The sequence below is a fragment of the Scomber scombrus genome, chromosome 22 (assembly GCF_963691925.1).
Source record: "Scomber scombrus chromosome 22, fScoSco1.1, whole genome shotgun sequence".
NCBI classification, from domain to species: Eukaryota; Metazoa; Chordata; class Actinopteri; order Scombriformes; family Scombridae; genus Scomber; species Scomber scombrus.
Window position 1 is genome coordinate 2,985,330 of NC_084991.1, and position 27,362 is coordinate 3,012,691.

Here is a 27,362-nt window from a genome sequence, read left to right on the forward strand (position 1 = left end):
GTCCAGATCCTGACAGACATCTAGGTCCCATGACATCTGAGGTCCTAGTGCAGGGGTGGCGAACCATGTGCCATGGAGAGCCATGTGTATGCAGGTTTTCCTTCCAACCAAACACTTCAACAGGTGATTTCACTGATGAACACAGCTTCAGCCACAGAGGTGTGTTAATCAGTGAAATCACCCTGAAAGGGAGGAGAAAGAGCTCCAGTGTACACCTCCCATATCTCAACTATAGTCACATTTCCATTAAGGAAGCTCTGGGTAAAATTTAGGAGGCGGGAACTTTACAGGAACGTCCTCTCACTCGATCCTCTCAGCCGCTGTGTCTCCATTGCAGAGTAGGACCTTGATAGGACCCACTGGACTCTGGGGGTGACGTAATTGTGATGTGATTGTCCTTCAGGGGCGGTTCCTGCTATGGAGACACGCCAATGGTCACGGCCTGTAAAATTACTACTTAGTTCCTGCAGTGGAAACGGCCCTAATGTGTTGTGCAGCCCTCATTTGATTATTTAGTGTCCTGTTGAGAAGGCACATTTAAAATGATGAAGAAAAAGTACATACAGCGGAATTAAACATCTCAAAAAGTTTTCTGGGAACAAAACAAACTAAATACTGAAATCCAGTGGAGTATTTCTGCTTGATACATAGATATTTTAAGAGTAACAAGTCCAAACACCATTTAATAAAACATATACTTTATTGTCTTGGTGCAAGTCAGTCATTGCACTTGTCACTTCATTTTCATCCCATTGTCATTTCACAACAAAATTCATTCACAATCAACATCAACGTCAACAAAACCACAACAAGCAACCTAACAGCAATCTTCAGAGGTTATGGTAAGCATGAAGCCACGATTTTCAGCTCCTCACACACAGGAGCACACACACTAGCTTATTATACTCGCAGAAGGCTCGTGACATCAGGTCGTGTACTGCAGCCAGTCCTACGCATGGAAGTCAAATGAACATGGTACGGTTTATGTCAAATAAGAGAAGCGGTTGTTATGGTTCTTATTACATTTCTATTCTAATCTGAGAGCTTCCATTGATATATTATCACTGATATACTCCGACGGAGTGGGATTAAATAGAACCTGGTATCATTCCCTTAATGTGTAACAACGTTATTAAAGCTCAAAACTCCACTTAAATGCTTTTTTGAGCTTTCAACTGCATCTCAGGGACTTCTTCAGAGAATGGGGCTGGCTCAAGTGTCAGAACATGACCTGTACATTTATAAAGTGAACCCAAAAGACTCAAAATGTTACCACAAAAAGGCTTGTGGAGAATCTACTCTTCATTTTCCTGGTGACAGATATATTTTCAATCAGTCTGACAGCAGCCCATCAGGTGGCCTACGCAGGATGGAAAGGTGCATTTGTCAGTGCAGACAGATTACATGTGATAGCACAGATCATCACAGTGGGACATTAAGGCATTCAAGTTTACTTAAAGGACAAAGGTGGCTGATTATACCACTTATAGCTACTTAATGGGGCACTCCACTAAATTGGTGTCTGATGATGTCTTCGTGATGTAATCAGGATTATATCAGTTTGGGGTGAAAGACTGGGAGAAGGGAAAGCTTGTGTTATAAACTGGACATAGATACATTGAAGGCAACCCTTAGTTGTTTAGTACTTAATATTTGCAGTACCTATTTAATGTTAACGTAGGTTTTAAAGGCTTACATCAGAGGTGTCCAAACTATTCCATAAAGGTTTTTATTCCAACCAATCAGGAGCACACCAGGCTTGACTCATTTAATCACCTGATCTCAGTTCTTCAGACAGCTGATTGGTCGAATCGTGTGCACTTGATTGGTTGGAACAAAAACCTGCGGGCACACAGCCCTTTATGGAATAGTTTGGACATGCCTGGCTTAAATTAAACTTGACTGTGGTTAAAGTGCTCAGCCAAAGATTGTGTGTGGTAAAAGATGCACAACTCCTCTGCAAATTCACCCTCAGATAGTGAGAGGAAGAGGTGTAATTGTAGATTAGAGATGCAAAACTCTTTGGTGAAACATTCTAGCTGCGTCAAGTCAATTTCAGTTGTCACAATCTCCTGGATAAATTTTATTCATGGTATGTCAGGGGTTGTCTTGATTTCCTGGACTTTAGACTATAGTCAAGACTTCTTTATAACTCGCAAAACTTTGACTTTGTGCTACCTATTTCTCCAACCATCCACTGACTCCTGCTGAATGAACCCTTTGATCCCAGTCGATGCTGACCGACCACTTGTTATCATCACAGTTCCACACTTACATCACCTGATGACACCTGAGCCATCTCCATCCACTGAAGAAGACCATGAGATGTGGTGGAAAGCTCTGAAAAGCTAGCTAAATGAATGAGCTTAAATTTGGTGACACATACTATTCCCAAGGTTCCAGAATGAACTTCCACACTCGTTCCCTTCATCATAACGTTTTTTTTTTCACACACTTTCACTTTACTCATTTGAATACATGAATAATTCTCATAGGCAGGACTGAATTATACTCTGTGTTTAAGTGCAACAAAGAAAAAGACTTCACATGAAACTAAATAATAATGAATTCAACTTAAATGTCTGCAGCAGATGTGAAGGCAGAAGTAAAGCTGATGCAGACTGGGCAATGCATGGCGCTCCCAGTGGTCTTCAACTAGCCAGTCCACTCCTTCTTTCCCCCAGACTGAGGCTTGACCCAATCTCCAGGACACCCAGTCCACCTCCGAACACCCTGCAGTCCTGACAAGTCCACCTTCCTCCTCTGCTCTCACACAGGAAGGTTGTTGTTTTAACCAGGTTCGTTTTATCCAGCAGCCTGGTGGCTGGTGTTTGGGCTCCAGAGGGCTGGTCAGTGCCCTCCTCCCTTGATCTGTACCTGCGACAGTGCAGCATCCAGAGGAACTGTGGTGGTGGTCTACGCCCCCCCTGTCAGTCTCCTCTCTAGCCGGTCCAGCTTAGCCAGGTTTTCCTTCAGAAGTTTGGAACCAGGACTGAGAAGCAGGGCTCTCTGGTAGTACATTCTGGCTGCTGCATAGTCTCCCTGCATACACACACACGCAAAATAATACATGCATTACAAACAAATATGTGTTCAAACCAGAATCCCCTGGGTTGCTCTGTCATTAGATGATCTATGCTTTAAACCTAGGGCTTTGTATTTAACATGTTTATTTAAATGCAATAATACACATACGCTGTGTTTTAGTGAATAACACTGGATATAACGATATCTTAACTTTATGATAAATGGACTGTACTTACATAGCACTTTTCTAGTGTTTTTGACCACTCAAAGTGCTTTTACACTACAAGTCACATTCACCCATTCACACACTGATCACAGTGGCTACCACACAGGGAGCCAACCTACTCATCAGGAGGTAACCATTCACACACAGTTGGTGCGGCCTTCGGGAGTGGGTAAAGTATTTTGCTCAAGGACACATCAACATGTGGACTGGAGGAGCCGGGAATTGAACCATTGGTGGACGCCCTGCACCTGTGGTGTCCTGTAGAAATCACCTAAATGCTACTAGAAGTCACAGTGTCTGAGGTTTAACTTTAACCTGCTGCACACCTGGTTAAACAGAGTTTTAATGTCTCATGGGCATCTGACAGCTGAAACTGTATTGTACAGTACAGTACTTTACTATTTTCTGAGCTGCTGTGGGTTATGCTGTGTTTAAACCGAAAATGTCTTCAGCAAATTTTTCAAATCAACAGAGACAACAATGAGTATTTTCACCCAAAAACTAAGTGGAATATGCTAATAATGGAAAATCTGGGCAAAAACGTATGTAACTCCAGATGAGGCTGACCAGAGCATGTTTATGTAATTGCATGTTTGTCAGTCGGAATAACAAGAGTTTTATGTTTGAAATATGTTTCACTCTAAGTCACAGCTATGTGTGGTTATTTTGAAAATGAATGAAGAATTCTACCTTAATGTGCTGTATCCCTCCCATGTTCATCCAGGCCTGGGACTGGTCAGGTTTGAGTTCCACAGCCAGCTTGTAGCTCTACAGAAGAGAAAAAACCCCACATTTTATCAGAGTCACAAGAGTCCCATCCAGCCCACTCAAGACACAACAAAACAGTTTTTTATTAAGATGATTCATAGTGGTTGTAAAAGTGTTTGAAGACACTGATTTAGGTCTTGGTCAGAGGCAATAAAATCCGTCTGATCCCAAAAAAGCAGCTAAAAATGCGAGTTAAAAATTACTAAGAGAATCTAATAATCCAACCATACTGAAAATATGCTCTGAGAAGCATGTGACTGTGTTGTTAGTGTGGACAGGAATATGTATACTGTGTTCCTGACGAACAACCAGACACAAAAATAAAACCATCATCATTCATCAGTGATTGTGGATGAAAATGCTTCTGAGCAGGAATGAATGACTGCACAGTCAACTGGATTTCAGTCACTGATTAGTGATTCAGTGAACACTGGGACACTGATGAGTCAAATGAGCTGCTGCATGATTCCAGGTCACTACAATAGCACTCCACAATGAGGAATAAATTGAAATGTATCTACTATGATTACTATAAATCATCATTTCGCAGAATCACGGACAAGTGTAGTGTTCTATATCTGTAATTTACAAGTCTGTCATCTCAGGAAGGTGAAGGTGAAGCATTGCCTTGTAGTTTTTCCTCTCCACTGGTTTCCTGTCATTTTTAGGACTGATTTTAAGTATTGACTTTTGGCGTGCATGGTCAGGCATGTCTGTGTTTGTGTGCCCTTTGACTGCAGGAAGGATCCTCTGGCCTTCAATACAGATTTCTGGATGTCCCACGGTCAAAGCTGAAACTAAAGTTGATCATAAAATGCTGTTGTCTTCCAAAAAGTCTCAGTGAAGCCATATCAGTGCACATCTTAAAAGAGCAAATTAAAACAATAGACTCTATTTGGAGATGGAGGTAGCGAGGTGTAATGTCAACCAGTGGAGCCTTATGAAGCCTAGAGTTCCAAGTTATGGTCGGCGCCATCTTTTCCATTTGGAGCCAGGAACTTCCAAATAGGAGTACAGGGTGTTGCCTTTCACACTCTGGAAACACTCAGCTACATCTAAACCAAGCTAACACTTACTGAGAACACAGAGTGCTGTGCTAACAGGGCAGGTATCATAAGTACTGAATCATATTTAACTTAGTGAAATATTGTGACAGTAGTCTGATTAAGAGTGAGTCCTGGAGCCAGGGAGAGTAGCAGGTGAGCCAACTATCAATCAACACCCACACAGCAGACATCAAAGCTACTATAAGTCTTTAAATCTTATTAACAGAGCAATAATTTCCAAAATTAAAGCCAGCACACTTATTAGAGGACCTCAATTTAGAGATTTAAACCATAATGACTTGTTGAAAAAATGATTAACTTTATATTTCCAGAGAGAATTTAAAGCTTTTTTAATGAATCAGTTGGAACTTCTGTGGCACTGCACTTTAAGATAAAAACCTATTCATTTCCTATGGTTTTTCCTTGACTTTACATTATTATTCTAAAGGTTAAAAACGTAATCAGGCTCATTTATATAACCTATAATCTCTGTCTTTTTTATTTTACTCTTTGCATTGTCTCTTTAGAAAAATGCTTTATAAACAAAGTAGGAAAGCACAGGTTTAATTTATAAGATTGTTACTAGCTGCATTACACTTAGGTGTGCGAGGTTAAGGATGATGATACATGCTGCTTACTGATAAAGCCTTCATTTATGTTATTAGTTAGTTACACCTGTGCTTTTCCTGCTATGACAAGTAAAATGTTATGCTGTGAATAATGTCCACTGAGGTATTAGAAAAAATATATATAACTTCCTGGAAAATTCACTGCAGTGTGGAGCATTTTTCTGCATCCTTTGAGATGTGTATTTTTGCTCAGTGTTCAATATGTCAAGGTGAAATTCACTATCCATTGTGAAAACCCAAAGAAACACAGCACTGCTCCAAACAGCTATTAACACAGCATATAATGAACTGCATGAATAAACTTTATGTTCAGCCATTGCTTTCAGTGATCTCTGGAAATACTTTTAAGGGCAGAGGACACACACTACTGCATTTATTTACTGATAGTAACAGTTAGTACTCAATGCTTTCTATTGAGAGTTTCTTAAGTGCAGGAGTCTAAACCTTCAAGATATTTTCCTCTTCAGGTTTAACACTGAAGAAACACTTGGATGTTGCTTTTGCTTCACTCATTGCTCGTTGACGTATTGTGTTACATTGGATTTACATTGCATTTGTTTATGTATTAATTTATTCATTTTGTGGTACATTTTCTTTCTTTTCTCAGGGTTGTAGTGGGTGGGTGGGGTGTTGCAGTTATTTGGTGTTCTGTTTCTCTGTTCTAACACCACAAGTGGGGGAAAAATATAAAACTAATGGAACATATGTCTGTACATTATATTTGTCATCTGTACTTTACTGGTTTCCAATAAAGAATAATAGATTTGACATTAATCTGTATGGAACAACTCACTTTATATTCCAACTGAGTAGTTATTGATAATTCTAAGTGAGGATAATCACTCTACATAGGTTGTAGGATACATACTTTCTCCTTCAGTTTGGATGTTGTGAGCACTGACATGAATTCATAGGAAAAGAACACTCATTTCACAGCAAGATGCAACATATTTAACAAACTATGATGAATGCTTATCCTTGAGTGCAGACTTTAGCTGTATAAGGAGCACAAATGACACAACAACATGCAAATGACTCTTTAATGAATTCACTGAACTGAAATAAGGAAATTAACACTTTCTTTCTTTCTGCTGCAGCTCTTTATAAAAACAGTTCACTTAATGACGTCTTTGCTGCTTTTCTTCTGCTCCGCTGTGCTTTGTGTGTTCTGATCACACCTCTTTAAATAAAGCGTGAATGCTGAGATTCTATTCTCAAGGTCAAATGTTATAAATAAACAGCGATGGAAAGAGTTTGCGGTGTTATGACAAAAAAAAACAAAAAAACAACCCTCAACATTTGCACCTAATTTATTTATGCTTCTTATCTTCAGGGCTGAGGATGTTTGAATTAGCAGCCAGGCGCTCCGCTCTGACACACTTGAGACAAAAAACAGACGTTGAAATCTTAAAATAAACCGGTTTCAAACCACACTTCAAACGCTTTTCCAGGCCGCTCGCCTCATGTTTGTTCCCCTCCTTCAGAGACTGATAATGCCAGTTAAACAACGCTACGTCTCACTGTTATCTTATCTACTAATAATCCAGTTTCCCTACACAAACATTAAAGCTGCGGCGACCTGAGATGACCTTCTCGGCTCTTCCCGTCATGTTTCCACAACATCAGTGTTTCCATAAGCATGTGCTGAGAGTCCATTTGTTTGCCTTTTAGTCAGGAAGTCAATCAAAGCTCGCTGAGCCGTCCTTAAACTTCCTTCACAGATTAAATCAAAGCTAAGGGTCTTAAGACAACTAATTCAAATGTTTCCAGCAGCTTTGTTTGGACGCTAAATCCTGAAGTGAAAGTGAAAGCTGGCAGTCCTGAGAGATAGTTTGTAATTGCAGTAATGAGATGAATGTGTAATATAGGGTTATGTTGTTAGAAGTGTGTTAACTCAGCCTTTTCAGCCTTTCAGTCAGTCTGTACCTTCAAATGAATTTGCACTCTCTGTTTTGAAAGCCACTTCAAATAAATTGTATGAATGGGAAGCAGTGGGCTCTCTCTCGCCGCTACCACCAGTAAATAAATTCAGTGGAGTGTATCCTCAGCCTCAGAATAATTTCTCTCGGAGATCAGTGAGAGCAACGGCTTGAGCATAAAGTTTAATGATGCACACTGTGCTCCTCGGTGTGTTAATGGCTGTTTGGAACAATGTGGTGTTTACTTGCTGTGCTGGGTTTTCCCCCATGGATGTAAAGGGCTTTTAGCACTGGCACAACAACCAAACAGGAGTAAACATCTCAAAAGGATGCTGTGAGATGTCCTACACCTCAGGCAGGAAAGCAAAGGGGTGTCTCCTGAGTTCAGAACTTGCTAAAGAAGTTCAGCTGATTGTCTTCTCTAAGCTTCCAAATCTACATTTTCACTTTATAGCTGCAGCTGATAAACACATTACACTGCAGCCCCGGTTAATCGCAGCTATGTTGCGTTTGGAGCGTGCTGCACTGTGACAGTCTGGCAGTAAAAGTGAACTGGCTTTCTCGTTAGTTTATCTACACTTATGTCAAACTACTGATTATTTTATTAGCTGCAGATGTGGCTATGACATCTCTGTGCCTCTGTTGCCTTTTTGTCTTGTCAAATACAGATGTGGACTGCGCGCGCACACACACACACACACACACACACACACACACACACACACACACACACACACACACACACACACACACACACACACACACACACACACACACACACACACACGAAAGAGAGTGGAAGCTTTGGAAAAATGCTCTGCCAAAGGTGAAAAGGCCTTTGAAATGAATGAAACTGAGCAGAAACTTGTTGTAAAAGAAATAAAAAAGAATCAGGCTTTGACAATAGACAGGCATAACATTACTGTCTTTTAACCTCTAGTATGGCTCAACCTCCAAATGGATACTCCAAATCCCATAATGCAACTCAATGGTGTCTTCCCTCCTAGTATATACACCAAAAACATTGTGCAGTTTCCAAAGTTAAATCAAGACTGCTTGACTTATAAGCTTTGAAGATTTGACATAGCTCCTCCAGAGTCACAGAGGACACTTTTGGCAGTAAACTGCTGTTGATGTTCTTAATCTGTGGAGTTCCCCTTTGAGTCAAGTGTCTTAATTCTTCCTGACATTAATGAAAGCCAGGTGCAGCTTCTGGAAACTCAAAGGGAATGGAAAGTCCAGTCCCAGAATGCAGCTGGGCAGAGTACATATTTCTATTTGTGCATCTGTCGTATCACCCAACTCACATGAGAATGGATAATATCCTGAATGTAAAATATGACCCGAGTGATTTGCTCGAAACAGATAACTATGTATCTCATACAACACAGTACAACTGACTGTTATTTGTACTTGAGTTATATTTATGTTAACCTGGAAATCATCATTAACCCTTATATACTGTTCAGGGCCAAATCTGACCCATTTTCACATCTGAGAGGTGTAAAAACACCATATACACATTTCTATTAGCCAGACTTTTCGTCATGTGACCCACAGTATAAAAAATGGAAATAAAATGGATCCCTCTTTTTTGTGTATGCGCAGCTGATACACATTTTTATATATGCAAGTGTACAAATTTGAACTGTGTTTTGTTTTGTTTTTTTAATTAAAAAATCAGCATTACAACATTCATCATATTCTAAAAAATGTTCTTGTGGATCATAAAAAAGTGATTGTGAATGTCTTTTTTCACAGAAGGATTAATTAAGCATTTTTTAATAACTGATGGGGAATTTATGAATGTGACTTGGTGTAGAGATTAATTATGAGTCTGAATATAAACAGTACCTTTGAGCCATGCTATTATAGAGTCATGGAATTTGCTTTAATAACACAGTGTTTTCCATAGATCCTCCAGAAGTGTGCATTATTCCATAAAGGTTCATGTAGCTGCAGGTTTTCATTCCAACCAAGCAGGATCACACCAGGCTTGACTCATTTAATCAACTGATCTCAGTCTTAAGACAGCTGATTGGTCGAATGGTGTTCTCTTGATTGGTTGGAACAAAAACCTGCAGACACGTGACCCTTTATGGAATAGTTTGGACATGTCTGATTTAAAGGAAGTGGTCCTGGTCCACACCCCGGTCCACAGGAGCTTCTTCAGAACCTTCTTTCTGTGTTATCATCATTGCTCCTGAGAGCTCTAACTAATGAGAAGAATTTAAAGTTCTTAACATGGCTCTTACTGATGTACTTTGGTTTGCTTGGATTTTTCAGTGTTTGAAAAGGAAGTGACAAAACACAAATTCAACAATTTATCCACAGTACCAAATGCTCTATAACATACTATCTTTACTTGCTTTCAGTAGGAACAGGAGAAAAAAAGGGGAAAAAGAAAGACAGAGAAGTGAGAGAGGAGGTGGAGGGAGCGGTACCTCGAAGGCTCGGTCCAGCTGGTTCATCTCTCTCAGCTGGTTTCCTTTGGAGAAATGCAGCTCTGCTCTCACTGCCAGGTCACTGGGATTCTGCTGCAGGGCTCTGTCCAGAGCATCCAGAGCCTGGTGCAAACACACACACAAACACACACACATATTCTTTGAGTGTGCTTCCAGGCCTGATTGTCACTGCTGGTTTAGAGCACAGCAGCCTCTGTGCAATAATCCTCCTTCACTACCTGATACTTTGCACTGTAAGGCGTCTGAAGGAGAGAGGAGAAAAAGCAGATGATGCAGAGAAGAGGGAGCTAGAAGTGATTTAAAGCAGAGGTAGCCAGACAGAAAAGAGGAGGTGGACAGAGATGAAGAGGATGATCATTTATTCCTGTCTTTCACAGAAAGAGCGGCATCAGCTTTATCACTGCCACATACAGAGAGAGAGAGAGAGAGTGAGAGAGAGAGAGAGAGAGAGAGAGAGAGAGAGAGAGAGAGAGAGAGAGAGAGAGAGAGAGAGAGAGAGAGAGAGAGAGAGAGAGAGAGAGAGAGAGAGGATTTTTCAGAATTAACAGGCGGTTTGGAGGCTCCGTGTTGTTGTGAGCTGCAGAGGCTGAAACAGTGGATCCATGTTTAATTTCCACTGCAGTCCAGCTCAAACGACTCATCCTCCAAAAAACACGGAGCACAGACTGACCAAATACTGATGTTTCATTTGTGGTGCTGGAACAAAGCCTAGAGGCTACATACACTCTCCACAAAGAATAATGAATACACTGGAGGTCAACATTTCAAACATGACAAACTGTGTACAGTAAATGTACAAATTATTAGCCACAGTTTCCGTGTGGAAGTGATTTTCCCTTTATTGTTTTCTCTCAGGAAATCTACAACGGCTACACAAACAGAGGAATGAGAGAGGAAACATTTTGATATATGGGTTTGTATCGCCTTTGTTCTAAGATACTGATGTAAATGAATATCCATATAAATCTCATAGCTGTGCATTTCTCTTTCTGTTTGTGTACAGATTAATCAAACAGATGTGCCATGTTAATCAGCGAGCTTTAGAGCAGTTGAAAGGTGTATCCTGTGTTTATGTTGAATCTGGTTTTTCTGCTTTTTATTTGACATCAGAGGTATAAGATAACTAAAACAACTGGAAATAACACCATTTGCTTGTAAATCAGTGTATCTAATGCTTTGGACAAAAGGTGTGACTGCCAGCCAGAGGAAGTGATCCAGATGTGTTAATTGATCATGCAGCTGTAGTGTAGGCACTAAGGGTATAGAGTAACACATGTACTTTAGTCAGGCATTAACAAATAATATCAATGGATTTGGAAAACATTACACCCTTACAACTTATATTATGCTTATGGTCGGACCCCAAGAATAACATCTTGAACAAGGCTGCGGCTAATGGGAATCCTAATAAAACTAAACTCAACAACCATGTGTCACCTGATGCACACCGTTTACTACAAAGACTATAAACGAATAGGTTAAAAACAAGGAGCTGTAAGCCCACTTAGGGTTAAGTTCAATACTCATCCAGCTCCATTCATCCTCAATAACCTGACATCAGTTTCCATGATTACTTATGCAGTGCAGGATGAAGCTTAACTGATGTTCCACATGTGTTATTTTTACCTCATGATCAGACACTGAAGCCTGGCACCTTGAAGACATGACAGTCACAAAGGAAACTGAGGAGCTGAAGTTAGGGATTGTCTCAAAAGTGCAGGCACATGGGCTAATGAAGTTTGCAGATTTTTGTTATTAGTAATTTGTTTTCCACAGACACATCAGACCCACTTTTATTTTCGTATTAGGCCTCAACACATTATCCACCCAAAAGCTCCTGTTTTTAAAGATAATCAAACATTATGGAAAGGTGCAATACTGACTTGTATTATATCCATTTACATCTTTCCTATTTTCACTACTATTTTTTTCTATCCTGGCTTTTAACAGTTACACAGCTCTTTTTCCCATTGGTTTTTTGAAGGTTCAGTTCAAATACAAATCATTTTTATGAATTTGATCAATTCAGGTACATGGTTACAATTGTATGTTATTTAGTTGGAGGCTAAACCAACAGATATACAGTATATATGAAGAGTATTAACCCTTACATACTGTTCAGGATCAAATTTGACCAATGTTTACATTTGAGAGCTGTAAAAACACCATATACACATTTTTCTAAGTGGACTTTTCCTAATGTGACTCTGAATATGCAAAAAATAGAGATAAAATGCATCATTTATTTTTTTTATTTTATTTTTTACAGCTAATATACATTTTTGTACATTACAATGTCAAAATTTGACATGTGTTTATTACAAAACTCAATAAGCATTCAAACATGATGTTGTAATCATCATATGATATAAAATATTCTACTGGACCTTAAAATAGTGATTGTGAATGTATTTTTTTTCTATAAGTAAATAGAATACATTCTTCATTAAGGATTAATCAAACATGAATTAATGACAGATGGGGACCTTATGAATGTGAATTAGTGTAGAGAATAATTATGAGTCAGAATATGAACAGTATATAAGGGTTAAAAGCAGCAGAAATGAAGCTGCTACTACACTATTTCTGACAAAATAAAAATGTAAGTCATGCCCATTCTTGGTATAAATATATATACTGATTTTCACTGTGTGTGATACAAAGATACAGAGAGCAGCTTCGTGGTACACTCATAGTAAGCACACGTTCTCTTCTTCAGCTTTCCTTTTCTTTGTTGCAGACTTTAAAAACAACATCATGCTGAGAGCAATATTAACGTTCACATGTCAGACTGACAATGAGCCTTGTTGTCATGGTAATGACATTATGTTTCATTCACACAAGCAGCTGTGTTTAGTCTTGGAGTGTGCAATGTACACGTGTACACATTATCCATCACACCAGCAAACACACAAGAAAACGTGTTCTTGCTTACATCAGTAACAGTTGGTCCTGTTCTGGTTGCACTACAGTCAGGATACAATGTGAGGTAGGTTGTGTTTTTTTTGTTTAAAAGTAAAAGGTTAGACTGACATTTGTACACCTGGTCCAAACATAAGACTTTTATTCCCCCTTGGAAGTACAAGTTGTCCTATATTCTGGCTCTGCACTTTAAATGTCAGTATACATTCAAAACAACAGATGGTGCAAAACTAAAATCACAGAGACACAGTGATCGTCTGGAACAAAGCGGCTCAAAAGTAGAACAACGAGTGTTGCCAACTCAACTTCTTCACTCTCTCTCCTGAGAGAAACTGAGTATGACAGTAAATGACAGCAAAACGCATTAGAGACTATCCATCCATCCATCCATCCACATTAGAGAATATGTTTATGTTATATACTTAATGTATGTGCACTTGTTTCATATCAGCTCAATGTGAGACTCTACTGCGTTTTGCTGTCATTTTCATTCATGCTGAGTCTGTTTCTTCTTCTTGTGTGTATTTGCATGTGTGGTCCGAAGAGCAGAGACAATGAACTAGGTGACAACAACTAACTACACATGTTAAGTTATTGTAAGTGCAATAAAAGTTTTGTGAATTAAATGCAAATGAGAGTCATTCAATCCGAGTTGTTTGGATTATAAAACAACCCTTTCTTTTCAAGACTGATACCCAGCCAGCATGTCCATGTGGGTTAAATGCAGGCTACGTTGGTACTGAGTGGGCATGGGCTCAAACTGGGCAAATTTTGCGGGTCCCACATGGTTTCAGTAACATGGGCCCCACATGTGAAGCCCACATGGGCTGACTGTATGAGCCCCATAAGGGATGTAAGTGGGCTAAGAGGGCATGGGCATAAACAGGGCATATTGTATGGGCCCCATATTGATTCAGAAATGTGAAGCCCATGTGAAGCCCATGTGGGCTAAATGGGCCCCATTTAACCTCCATTCCCACTTAGACCCCATATGGGCAAACATATGTGGTCTACATGGGTCTCACGCAGTTGGGCCCCACCTGAAACCCAGTCAGAACCCACTTGAAGCCCATATGGGCAAACACTGGTAGGACCACCGTGGAAACTGGACAAACCCACTTTGGACCCATATTCGCAGCCAACATTTAACCCTTATATGGACATGTTGGCTATATCAGTCTTGAAAAGGAGGGGTTGTCTTATAATCAGGGTCGTCTCATATTCGGGTCAATACAGTACATAAATCATTTCATATAATTTCAATAATTGACAATTCAAGATGAGCTGCTTGCTATTCTGGCTTTTTTCCAGCTGTAATTATACTTGTAAGTATTATGGGACAACAATGACAATAATGTCCATCAACACCACACTGGTAATCCAGATGATTTCCTACATGATGACATATTATATCATTGTACTGTGTGAACACATCACACACTTAGAGTGAAACTGGATCACAGAGAAAGTGAAAGACAGAGAAGTTGAATTGCTGATGTTAGTGATAGGACAGAGTGGGAGGATGAGTGGCAGCTACTTGCCAGTGAATGGCCGCTGGTCTGATGTAAGACGAGAAGGTTATTAGTTTCCACGGTAACCGGTGGAGTGGAAACCATCTCCTGCTGAGAGTTTAACATTTCTCACTGATCGTTGGAACATGCTGTGCGTTATTTTACCTCCGGGCAACAGATACAGAGGCCACGAGACAGACACACACCTGTACGCACGCACACACACATACCTCTGTGTAGTTGCCCCGCTTGCTGTAGATGGCAGACAGGAGGCGGTAACATTCGATACAGCTGCCCTCTCTAGAAATGATGTCCTGGGTCATCTTCTCTGCCTCTTTGGTACGACCGGCCATGGCTAAAACCTGAGCCTGGAGGGAAACAGAGAAACAGGCAGAGTGTGTGTGTGAGTGTGTGTGTGCGTGTACTTTAGAGCAGAATTAGATCACAGCATCATTTTACTGTAACAAAGCCTTTAAAAATGCAACATTTCACATATATGATGGTATTTTGTTACCAACAATCTATTCACTGTGTTACATTCACATACAACCTCCTCTAATTGGCTTCAATATCTGTGCTGACATTTACTTACTTAAATAGAAGCAAAATGCCCCTGTGTCTCATCCTATTAGAGTGCGTGCATGTGTTGGTATATGTTGTGTATATGTGCGTGTATGTGTTCGTGGATATGACTTGAGTCACTATCAGGGACACACACCAGACTTTAGACCAGTTAATTGGGGGTGCAGTTGGGGATAATCCAAGAGTGTGTGCGTGTATGTGTCTGTATAATGTGTATATGTGTGTGTGTCTGTATGTGTATATTGTGTATATGTATATGTGTGTGCGTGTGTGTGTGTGTGTGGGGGGGGTTATGACTTAAGTCACTTTCAGGGACATGTGCCAGACTTAAGACCAGTTGATTGGGGATGGCTTGTGCAATTGGGGACAATCCAAGTATGTGGTGTGTGTGTGTGTGTGTGTCTGTGTGTGTGTGTGTGTGTGTGTGTCTGTGTGGGAGTGAGACAGTAGAGTGAGATGGAAACAAGAGGAATAGTTTATTCATGTCTTGGCTGTGTTCAAGGCCAGACAGATGTTGTTTTGGATGTGGCAGCTTGTTGCCACACACTCATATCCAGATGTCTTAGTATTTCATGATTCAGTGAGTAATTGTATGTCTCTCTCTGCGTGTGTGTGTGTGTGTGTGTGTGTGTGTGTGTGTGTGCTTACCAGAGCCAGCCAGATGTCGGTACTGCCCGGCTGCAGTGCGGCAGCCTCTCTGTACACCTGCAGAGCCTCTTCGTAGCGGCCCGTGTTGTAGTACAGCGCACCGAGCGGTGTCAGGATGTCCACCTTCCTCGTCACCTGCAGCGCCCTGCAGGTCAAAGGTCAAAGGTCATGATTACAAGTTACACACAAACAACATCTTGGAGGTTCAACATCTACTGCACTTATATTTCCTGTTAAAGATATTGGGTTTGCTTTCTTGTCAAGAGTCAGTTAAGACAATCAATATAAACGTCTGTAAGTTGAGTACAGAGACATGTTAAACTGCCCCAACAAGGACAAACTCAATCCAATGTACACTCATATATCAAGCAATGAATGAAATGTATGTATCTAGTTTTAAACCATTATTGAAGCAGCATCTACTGAGCAGAGATTGGATTAGATTAAGTAAATGTTGGGTTTACAGTATTTGTTATCATGATATCATCGATGTATCAGAGTGTTGATGGATTAGAGATTTAGTGCTTACTAAATGCAAACACAGGTTTTTGTTTCATCAGAGCTTGACTATGTGCTTCTTGTAGTTTATGCTGCATGTGAGGTCATTCTGTAAATATATCATATATGTCGTGTGTGGTAAATTTATGGTTATCATGGAATTGTTATCATTGTCTTTGTGAAGGAAACTTATGCAGACAGGAACGCTGCTGTGATAAAGCAGCTAATGAGGATCTAAAACAGAGGAGGGTAGAAGACAGATGGAAACACACTTTGAAAATCATTAGAAAACAGTATGCTGCCTTTTCTTGTAAGGGCGTACTCACACTAGGCAATCGCACCGTGCCCGAGCACGTTTGCCCCCTAAAGTCCGGATTATTTGGCTAGTGTGAGTGCAAGTGTACCGTGCTTGAGTACGGTACACTTCCCTGGCACGGTACGGTTGGAAGAAGTGTGCTTGAGCAGGGTACACTTCATATTTTTACTGTGCTCAATGAGCACACGGTTACGTACACAACACGCAACGTATGTGTCGGAGGCAACACTTGGGTTTGAGGTAATGTGAGTGCGGGCCAGCGGGGGACAGGGGAGGGGGGACTGGCCCTAGTGTGAGTGCGCCCTAAGATTCTGTTCGTTAGTTATTATAAATATTTCCTTCATGAGTGTGAATGGATCCACTGATGTATTGTAATGATTTACTTCTGGCTTTGAATGATCTGAATGAGCCATTGTGCCTTTCCGTGGTCTGGAGCATTGGTTACAAAATATGCTTGATTTGTCTCTAATTGTATATACTGTAATCTATAGTTAATTAAATGCTTACATCCACATTTTGATTGGAATTCTTTGTCTTAAACAGTTCTTTTCATCCACAATAATCATTCAGCTAATTTACTATCATTGAGCTCTGCAGTGTATTACTGCTCCAGTCTGGCTACTGTCAGATGAAATGTTCATTTTTTATTAGGCATTAAAGGTTGTCTGTGGAGTTTTGGATGAGTAGGAGCGCTGTGGGGCAGTTTGTCTCCGTTTTGTTTGTATCATGTATGCACATGAGTTACACAATTCACATTCCTGCTTCTGTTCTGATGAACTACGGCAGGGAGTAACACGCTCAGAAGCGCAGCGATGCACCAACAAAGGAGAGAAAGAAGAAGAAGACTGCAAGAAAGCCAATATGAGGGTAAAAAAGCAGCTTTGCAAATGTTTTAAGAGGAAGGAAATTAAACCCATTTGTTAGACCTCAAGAATACACTGAATGAAAACAGTGGTGCTATATCACACAGTGCAGATACAGTACATATTTAAAGAGGTAGTTCTTAACAACATTAGTAACTACATTATACGTATATCATACACTTCATATAACATAAGATAGATCATCAAGTATAGTCAAGGAGGGAAACTGAGTTTAATCTGATAATCAGCAGCTGAACACCTTTTTTAACCAACAGCTAAGTAAAACTTGTACATGTTTTTCAGTGGGAAGATAATAAAAAACAAACTAGTTTCAGTAACAGCAGGCAGTATGTTCAGGTCAAAGGTCAGAGTCAGCTACAGAGTGATGAGTAAATCCTGAAGTCTCTATTCCTGCTCTTATTCTTACCTCTTGTACCACGACTCGGCCTCTTTGTTCTCATTGGAGGAGCGGAGCAGACGGCCCAGGTTCACCATGGCAACGTAGTGTGCTGGTTTGAGACGGACAGCTTGCTGGTAGTGAGCGGCTGCCAGCTCTCCTTCTCCTGGTGGATAGGAGAGGACGAGGAGTTAGGAGAAAGGGACGAGAAATGTGATGAGAATGAAGCAGGAAACAAGTAGGAAGGATGAACGGAGAGAATACAGGAGAAAACAAAGGAGATATTCACAGTACAGAGAAATAATATAAACAGCAGAGAAGAAGAGAAAATGTTTCATAAAACTTGGTATGATTTACAACTTTGGGGACTGCTGTTTGCCTGCTAGGTACTAACTCTCACAGTTCATGTTGCAACCCCACCTACATGATTTACTGTGTTCTTCTGCTTTGGCCTCAAAGCTTGGTGAATTTTGGTTGGACTGCAGATTCACACTTTTCACTTCAACCACACAGCCAATCATCTTATTGATAGTAACTTTTAAACATTTTTCTCTGCTGTCGTCAGCTGTCATTTCAGTGTCAGATTGATGCGATCCATCTCCACCTCCAGCTGTGTAAGCATGGCCGGATCTACCATATGGGCAATGTAGGCAAAGTGCCCAGGGGCCCTTAATGATGGAAGAGAATGTTTTTGTCAGGCTCTACAGAAATATGACACAAGGCTTGATGGTAAATGTACTTATATAGCATTTTTTAGTCTTTTTGACCACTCAAAGCGCTTTTACACTACATGTCACATTCACCCATTCACACACATTCATACACTGATGGGAACTAACCATTCACACATCATTGGCGCAGGCATTGGGAGCAATTTGGGGTTAAGTATCTTGCCCAAGGACACATCAATATGTGGACTGGAGGAGCCGAGAATCAAACCACCAAACTTCCGATTGGTGGACGACTTGCTCTACCTCCTGAGCCACAGCTGCCCCAACCTTTTGATGTTGATAGTTATAGTCGCTCTCAGAAACCTAGTATGTAGCAAATGTGGAGTTACAAGGTTTCCACCAAACAGAAGCGCTATTCAATCAGAATAAAATAAAAGTTGTTTGCAGGAGTATAAGTCTCATGATTGACTTTTATTTGTTAATTTGACGGCTGGGCGAGTAATGATTGGTTAGCAGGCCACAATGCACTGTGGTTAGTTTGTATCAATGATTGTGTGGGAAAAAATTTTCAGCTAGTGGAATGAGCATGAGTTTCAGTGCCTAGGGGCCCCTGGGAGAACTAATCCAGTCTTGTGTCTAAGCTATAATGATGGAAAAAATGACAAAGACTCCTCACATCTCTTCAACTCTTTTTATTATTACATTACTAAATAAATGTATTTCTTTAAGCCCTTTCTTTTAATTAGTTTCTCCTCACTTATATGCATTAGGGAGCAGAGGCTGTGTCTTTCTTAGTGCTGTGTCGAGGAGGTTTTGTCATTTCACATTTTTAGAGGCTGCTGATGCAAAGCGCTGCAATCACATGCTGTGCTGCTGGGTGTCACATTTAGAAGACAACAACAAGTTCAATTGGATGTTGTGAAAGGAGCAATGTTAATTGGTAAAGAAAAAAAAGAAGTTGTTTTTTAACAGCCGGGCTCCCAAAACTGTGTCACACTCTTCAACAAGCACAAAAATGTACTAACAACTTGTTCTTTCGACATCATATACACGTGACAGGAACATGATTTTGACTCATTTTTCGCTCTGATAGATGAGATCTCTGCAGCAAGTTTTAATTCTCTGGCAGAAAGTTGATTTTCAGAATGTACTGAGAGGAAACCAATCAGTGGCTGTGTGGAAGCTGAGCAAATCACTTTAAAAAGCTTTGAAATTAGAGCCTGACTGATATATAAATCAGCTGATATTATCGGCCAATATTGGTCTATCACATTGTCTATCTATATGTTGTCCGATATGTGCCAATATATTTTTAAAGTTATATAGAGAACATTTAATATGTATTAGCCAATCCCAAACTACTCCCTACACACTACTACTTCACTACCAAGTGTCACTCCAACACAAGTAACACTCAGCTGTGGAGGGGCACTTCTAATGGGACGCCCTTGCAGTTCTACCAGAACAAGGAGGCAGCCGTCACCATGGCGATGGATGGCCGCCATGCATTTGTATGTTGTTTCCTCCATGCAAAAAATGTATGTTTATGTATATATTCTTTATATATAAAATGATCAGCTGATATATTGATATTGGAATTTTGTTACTCTTAAATATCAGTATCGGTATCTGCCCTATCTATCTATCTATCTATCTATCCAACCATCTATCTATCTATCTATCTATCTATCTATCTATCTATCTATCTATCTATCTAAATGGGCCCTATTTAAGGTCCATTCTGATCCCATTTCAACCCCATATGGGCAGATATATGGGGCTTTATGAAGTGCTTGAATCATCTTGTACAGGAAGTTCTCTGTTTACATCAGCTGGTTTCAACTCACCCGTATCCACCAGAAACACTCCGTAGTTGTTATGCAGGTCGGAGCTGTCGGGACAGTTCTCTATACCTTTCACATACACCTCATTGGCTTCAGGAAAGCGTTTCTGTGGAAGAACGCAGATGAAATAATAAGAGGATTAACACAGGAATAAAGTGTGTATGCCACTGAAGCAGATTCTCTAACACTGTGTTAGCTGCTTTAATTCAGGAGTCATGAAGTAGTGATGAGTTACGACACACCTCCGGGCATCAAGTCAAATGTGTGTGAGTCTGTGTGAGAGACAGATGCTGCTTTTGTGTTCTGTGGATGTTTCACCTGTTCAGCATAGAGTGAAGCCAGACTGGAGTAAGCGTCTGCGAAATTTGGACCGAAGCGTATCGAGTCTTTCAGGTGAGTCTCGGCCTCTTTCTCCTTCCCCTGGGACCTGGAACACATCATCATCATCATCATCATCATCATCCTCTTCCTCCTAAAGAAATCCCTTCTTCCTAAGAAATTTACCAACATATCGACCCAGACTGTGAAACCCTTATACATACAGGATGTTCTGGAGCTCAGAGAGTTTCGGTCAGACATTTTCAAAATGATTTCTGATGGGTTAAGTGTTAAAATCGATGCCTGCCTTCTGTTAGCGCTCTTCGGCTCTTCCCTGTAGCACAGAAGTGACTGATATGATTACATTTTTGATGCTCCGGGCTAGAAGAAGAATGTTTTTATCCTGGAAATCTCCTGTGCCTCCTCTTAACTCCAGAAGGATCTGTGATGCTGTGTTCTTTCTCCAGCTGGAGGACATTAGGTTTACACTCAGAGGGTCAATGAGCTCTCTCTACAACAGAGCCGGTCCACACTCCTCTGCCTTCAGATCAGTGACTACTCTGACTGCTCTTTGTCTGTTTATAGTACAATGTACATTCATCAATAAAGTGTTGAAACTAAATATCATCATCACCATCATCATCATTCTCACTATTGTCATAAGTAACAGCATTAGTAGAACCATTCTTATTATTCTTTCATCATCATCACTCACTATCATCAACATTATTCTAACTATCATAACCATCTTCATCATCATTCTCACCATTATCTTCATCATCATTCTATCATTAATAACAGCATCAGTAGCACCCTTATTATTATTATCTCATCATCACCATCATGATCTCTGTCACTTTCATCATTATCCTCACTATATCATAAGTAACAGCATCAGTAGCACTATTGTCATCTTCATCATCATCCTCACTATCATCATAAGTAACAGCATCAGTAGCACTATCTTCATCATCATCATCATCATCATCATCATCATCCTCATTATCATCATAAGCAACAGCATCAGTAGCACTATTGTCATCTTCATCATCGTAAGTAACAACTTTATTATTATTCTCTCATCATCACCATCATTATCTCTGTCACTTTCATCATCATCCTCACTATATCATAAGTAACAGCATCAGTAGCACTATTGTCATCTTCATCATCCTCACTATCATCATAAGTAACAGCATCAGTAGCACTATTGTCATCTTCATCATCCTCACTATCATCATAAGTAACAGCATCAGTAGCACTATTGTCATCTTCATCATCACCATCATCATCCTCACTATCATCATAAGTAACAGCATCAGTAGCACTATTGTCATCATCTTCTTCATCATCATCATCCTCATTATCATTATAAGCAACAGCATCAGTAGCACTATTGTCATCTTCATCATCATAAGTAACAACTTTATTATTATTCTCTCATCATCGTCATCATCACTATCATCACACTAAACAACATCAGTAGCACTATTGTCATCTTCATCATCATCATCCTCATTATCATCATAAGTAAAAACATCAGTAACACTATTGTCATCATCATCTTCATCATCATCCTCACTATCATCATAAGCAACAACATCAGTAGCACCTTTATTATTATTTTCTCATCATCATCATCATCATCATCATCATCATCATCATCATCATAAGTAACAGTATCAGTAGCACCCCTACTGTTTTCTCATCATCATCATCAACAACATCATCATCAGAGCTGCAACAATAAGTTGATTAATTGATTGACTAAATAAATTGGCATCTGTTTAAGTAATAGTAAATTGTCATTTTTTAAGCATAAATACCAAAAGATTTACATATATGAGAGGAAATGTTATCTTTAAGTTACGGATTGTTGATCAGAAAAGACATTTGAAGATATTAAATTTGATTCTGAGATTTTATAATGATAATTTGGGAGATTTTCTTTCATTTTGTAGACAAATTCATTGATGACTCAAAATGATATTTCCACAGACTAACTGATAATGAAAATAATTGCTAGTTTCAGCCCTAATCATCATCCTCATCATAATCATCATCATCAGTAGCAGCATTATTATAATATTTGTATATCACAGCCAGGGATTATAGGCTTTTTTATTTCATTATAACACAATGGAACACACCTGATTTATTAATTCACAGAAACACACACACACACACACACACACACACACACACACACACACACACACACACACACACACACACACACACACACACACACACACACACACAGGAACACACTGAACTTTAGTGGACTTGCAGCAGTGGATTGTTTGTGTGTTGTCACAGTTTTGCTGATAACACAGAGATGGTAATGGAGCCGAGCTGTTATAATGGACTTCATTTCATCTTCTATTATTGATGTAATTTTCTATTAGGAGGCAGCAGAGCTCAGTCCACGCTGTTTGACCACAAAACAAACAAACTCAAGAATAACTCCACAGCTGTATAAAGAGCGTGTCACATTACAGCGGCAGTGTCAGGACTCAGGCTAATTGAGAGCTTTCATTAGCAAGCGTGGCGAGTCATTCATTTTTAGGCCCTTCAGTTTCTGACTGCAGTATGATTAACGACTGTGCAACTTTAGCTGACCGTTCATTTCAGTGGGAGTCTCGAGGCTATGTTTCAACATATCTCTCAATTCAATTTCTGCCAGTGTTGCCACAGTGTGACTCCAAGGTGCTGCACCACAGAACCAAGAGCAATGAATCTGATAAATGTGTGGATGAGAAACTCTACTTTAATTATATATCTGAAAAGAAGCCAAAACAGAAATATACTCAGCAGTTTGTTCAGTTGTTGAGTTTTTCTCTTGTGTTCAGACACATTACTGCCAGCTGCATTCACTGCATTCTCAGAATAATTACAACTTCTAAAGCATCTATTTTACTATTTTAGTATACAAAAATGCATCTTTTTTTACATTTTTGTGCAGTTGATACACATTTTTATATATACAAATGTACAAATGTGACCTGTGTTTATTAAAAAAATCTGCATTCATACATGTTGCATTCATCATATTCTATAAAATGTTTGATTGGACCATAAAATAGTGATTCCATGAGATTAATCAAACATTTATTAATGGGAAATGTATGAATGTGAATTGGTGTAGAGACTTATTATGAGTCAGAATATGAACAGTATGTGAGGGTTAAACATACTTTTATTGTAGAGTCTTTCCTGACTTTATTTAAATTTCCCTTGAAATGCTTTTATCTCCTTTAAACATGGTTTGTCTTGTTTTTTACTCATCAAATTGTTTTTCTTTTTTTTCTTTTAAAATGTCATTTTGTAACGATTTGTGTATTTTGCTGCCTTGTGAAGCACTCTGTAACTTGGATTTTGGAAAGTGCTCTATAAATTCAATTAATTATTATTATTATTGTTATGTAATGTGTGTTTCAAGTTGATGTCCTTCACAACATTTAAAGAGTTTGGCCAGTTTTCCTGCAGTGTCATATTGAACCATATGAAGTTCCATTATACTGTAGTGCAGCAGTTCCAAACCTGTCCAAGAATAACAATGATCTACATTCCAAATTTCAAACTACAAATTGGAACACAGTTTTGCTGATTGTGTCACATATTCTCAAAGGTGGGCCTCTGAACAATGGAGAAAATCTGTAATCCACACACTGCTCAGGATATTTGGAAATTAAAGTGAGATAAAATATACTGAATGCAGCTAGCCCTGAGGTATAAACATCACTTTCTCTACCGTTGCTATGCCAACCATGAAAGTTTCTCCCTTCTCCTGTCTTTATTGTGGTGACGGAAAGAAGGAGAGAGTTTGATTTCTATTGTAGTGATCATCCTGGGGAGCTGAGGGAACAAAGACACTTTTTTAGCAACAATTAGGAAGCTGCTGCAGGAACATTAAGACGGTCTCTAGCTACGAGGCTTGTTGCCATTTTTAGGATTGCTTCACACAGCGGAGAAAAAAAGAGACTTTCTTTCTGTGAGAGAGTGTTCAAAAGTTGCTAACTCATTTGCAAATGCTCCAGCTGTGATGAGTGTCTTCATTTTCTGTCACAAAGTGAGGCTTTGTCAACTCAAGCTTTTGTTGTGTGTGTGATAGAAAGTGGGTGCTGTCAACATGCATGTCAGACAGCCTTTAAGTTTATGTGTGTGTGTGTGTGTGTGTGTGTGTGTGTGTGTGTGTGTGTGTGTGTGTGTGTGTGTGAGAGAGAGTATAAGGGAAAAAGAGAGAGTGTGTCTTACTTGAGGAGGTTTCCCAGGTTGAAGAGAGCTCGGTTATGCTGAGGGTTGGTGTCCAGTGCTTTCCTGTAGTAGCGCTCAGCCTCCTCTGGGCCGCGTGTCAGAGTGCCAAGATTGTTCATGGCGCTGGCGTGGCGGGGGTATAACCTGAGAGGAGAGGAGAGGAGGGAGGAAGAGGAGGGGGACATGAAGATCAAACAACCACAGCAGTCAGAGAGTGATATATGGAGGAGTTTAGATCCCTTCATCGATAACTTGACTCTCCCCTGAAAACCGTACAACCAATTTCTCAACAATTCACTTTGTATTGACCTATAATGAAACGTTTCTTTGTACAATACTGAGGAAATGTAAGAGCACTTAAATGCAGTAAGAAGAGAGTGTAGTTTATAGGGTATCTGATGGATGGTTAAAGGCCTAAAACTCTCATATTTCAGCATTTTTTAAAAGCCTTTGAACTCCAATATATGTACACCAATCCATGTGCAAATCAAAAGTCCTTATCGCTCTCATGTAAAAAAATAAAAACAACTTAAATCCCTGAAAAGTTCCATCTTAAAATATGACACATCTACATTTAGCTGCCAAACAATTTTACTCAAGTTTGTCAAATTTTTAAATATATTTCAGTATGTAATATATTTTAGTATCACCCACACTGCACATAACACAAATAAAATCAAACGTTGGAGCCATGTTTTTACACTTTTTACACTATTTTGCACCAAGTAATATTTGTATATTAACAATGGATCAGATGAGTATAATGAAAAGTGCTTTCAGTGATGAATCTACAGCCAACTCTGCAGTTCCCCTCAGTGTTTTAGACTCTTTAACTGTAGCCCCTTGTTTTGGTTTCCAGCAGAATTCAGCAGTTGGACATAAAAGCAACTGTAAATGAATTCTAATGTTGCTTTGTGTCAGCTGACAGTGCAAATCAGCAACTGTTTGCTTACATGTTCCTCTAAGGCAGGATTGTCCAAACTATTCCATAAAGGTTCATGTAGCTGCAGGTTTTCATTCCAACCAATCAGGATCACACCAGGTTTGACTCATTTAATCAACTGATCTCAATCTTCAGACAGCTGATTGGTTGAATCCTGTGCTCTTGATGGGTTGGAACAAAAACCTGCAGGCACACGGCCCTTTACGGAATAGTCTGGACATACCTGCCCTAAGGTGAGAATATGTCAGTTATTGTGTTTTGAGGTTGTTACTCTGCCCACAAGTGCTCAAAAAAGATCAATTAATGCTGCTTTCAAGGTCCAGTGTGATCCAAAATTCAAAGCACAGGACTGGAATCCCACGAATACACTAACATGTCTCATAAATAATTACACTGACTACAAAATCTAACTATAAATCTAAGTTATAAAAGGTATTATTATACCATGTGAATTTTTGTGACAGGAGAACAAACTCTTTCTCATGTTAACCTGGACTTTTTAATATAATACACATACAGGTACTCAGTGACTCATCATGCTAATGACTTCAGCAGTACCTAAGCAGCCATTTTTGCAGTGTAACTGTCTTTTTAGATATAGTGGATGGTTCATCTCAGTATGAATGTCATTTGTAAAAAGCCAGTCCACCTGCTCTCTGGATTCGAACACCGCTGTCAAGTTATGTTTGTCTTTCGAACTATTAAAGGTTGCACACTTCCAGAGGGAACCATACCATAACATGATCTTGATTGGACTAAGTGCCTTGTCACAGTGATAAGGATTATCTACAGAGCAAATGGTGCAGATAAATCTGCAGTGAGTGTGTGGAAGCAGCAGCCAGCAGCCTCTCTGCTGACATTTACTGCAGCTCTCCATCACTGCAACAAAAGAGCTCAGTGTAATAGAAATACACTTTTATAGTTAGTGCACATAATGGTGACACTAGCCTGACACGGTGCCCGGGGTAAGAAGTGAGCGGGTGCCGTGGCAACGCTCTTTATTGTTACTATAGTAACCTTGTTGCATGGGTTAATGGGTAGGTTTTTCACAGCACAGATAGAGGTGCAGCTGTGGAAACACCTGAGAGAAACCTGCCATAACAGCACCGAACAACACAGTGTAACTCAAATCACACTGTGAGCTGATTGATCGACATCTATAGAGGTGAAAAACAAAGGGGAAGATCAGCTGTCAGCAGGCACACATGTTACTCTGTTTAAACTCCATTGGGTGTGCACAGGCAGACATAATCACTCATGTTTGTCACCACGTGCACACCACCACGAAACCCTTGTAGACATCACGTTGTAGACATTTATATCACGTGGATTCTCAAATCCAAGCAGAAAGTTTACTTTGAGTTACAGCCTCTTGCTGTAAGCATGGACACAGGTGCTGTATCTGTATGCGTCAGATGTTATTTAAAGGTATATTCCAGAAATGTTATATTCAGTGTTTGGGGGTTAGAGTACTTGGATTACTTTTTTGATGTAACGAATAACGCGTTAGAT

At 39.7% G+C, this 27,362-nt stretch overlaps 1 protein-coding gene across 1 annotated transcript in view; it reads right to left on the minus strand.

Annotated features, from left to right (window-relative positions):
* Nucleotides 1-687: 687 nt before the first annotated feature.
* The window catches only part of tmtc1 (transmembrane O-mannosyltransferase targeting cadherins 1), a 157,493-nt gene continuing 130,818 nt past the window's right edge, over nucleotides 688-27,362 (minus strand). The window contains exons 11-19 of the mRNA XM_062443654.1: nucleotides 24,908-25,051; nucleotides 20,651-20,759; nucleotides 20,336-20,438; nucleotides 17,848-17,983; nucleotides 15,744-15,888; nucleotides 14,744-14,881; nucleotides 10,060-10,182; nucleotides 3,944-4,021; nucleotides 688-3,042 (exon numbers count right to left, since the gene is read on the minus strand). Of these exons, the coding sequence (XP_062299638.1) occupies nucleotides 2,917-3,042; nucleotides 3,944-4,021; nucleotides 10,060-10,182; nucleotides 14,744-14,881; nucleotides 15,744-15,888; nucleotides 17,848-17,983; nucleotides 20,336-20,438; nucleotides 20,651-20,759; nucleotides 24,908-25,051 (1,102 nt within the window). The 3' untranslated portion in view covers nucleotides 688-2,916. The remainder of the gene's footprint in view (nucleotides 3,043-3,943; nucleotides 4,022-10,059; nucleotides 10,183-14,743; nucleotides 14,882-15,743; nucleotides 15,889-17,847; nucleotides 17,984-20,335; nucleotides 20,439-20,650; nucleotides 20,760-24,907; nucleotides 25,052-27,362) is intronic.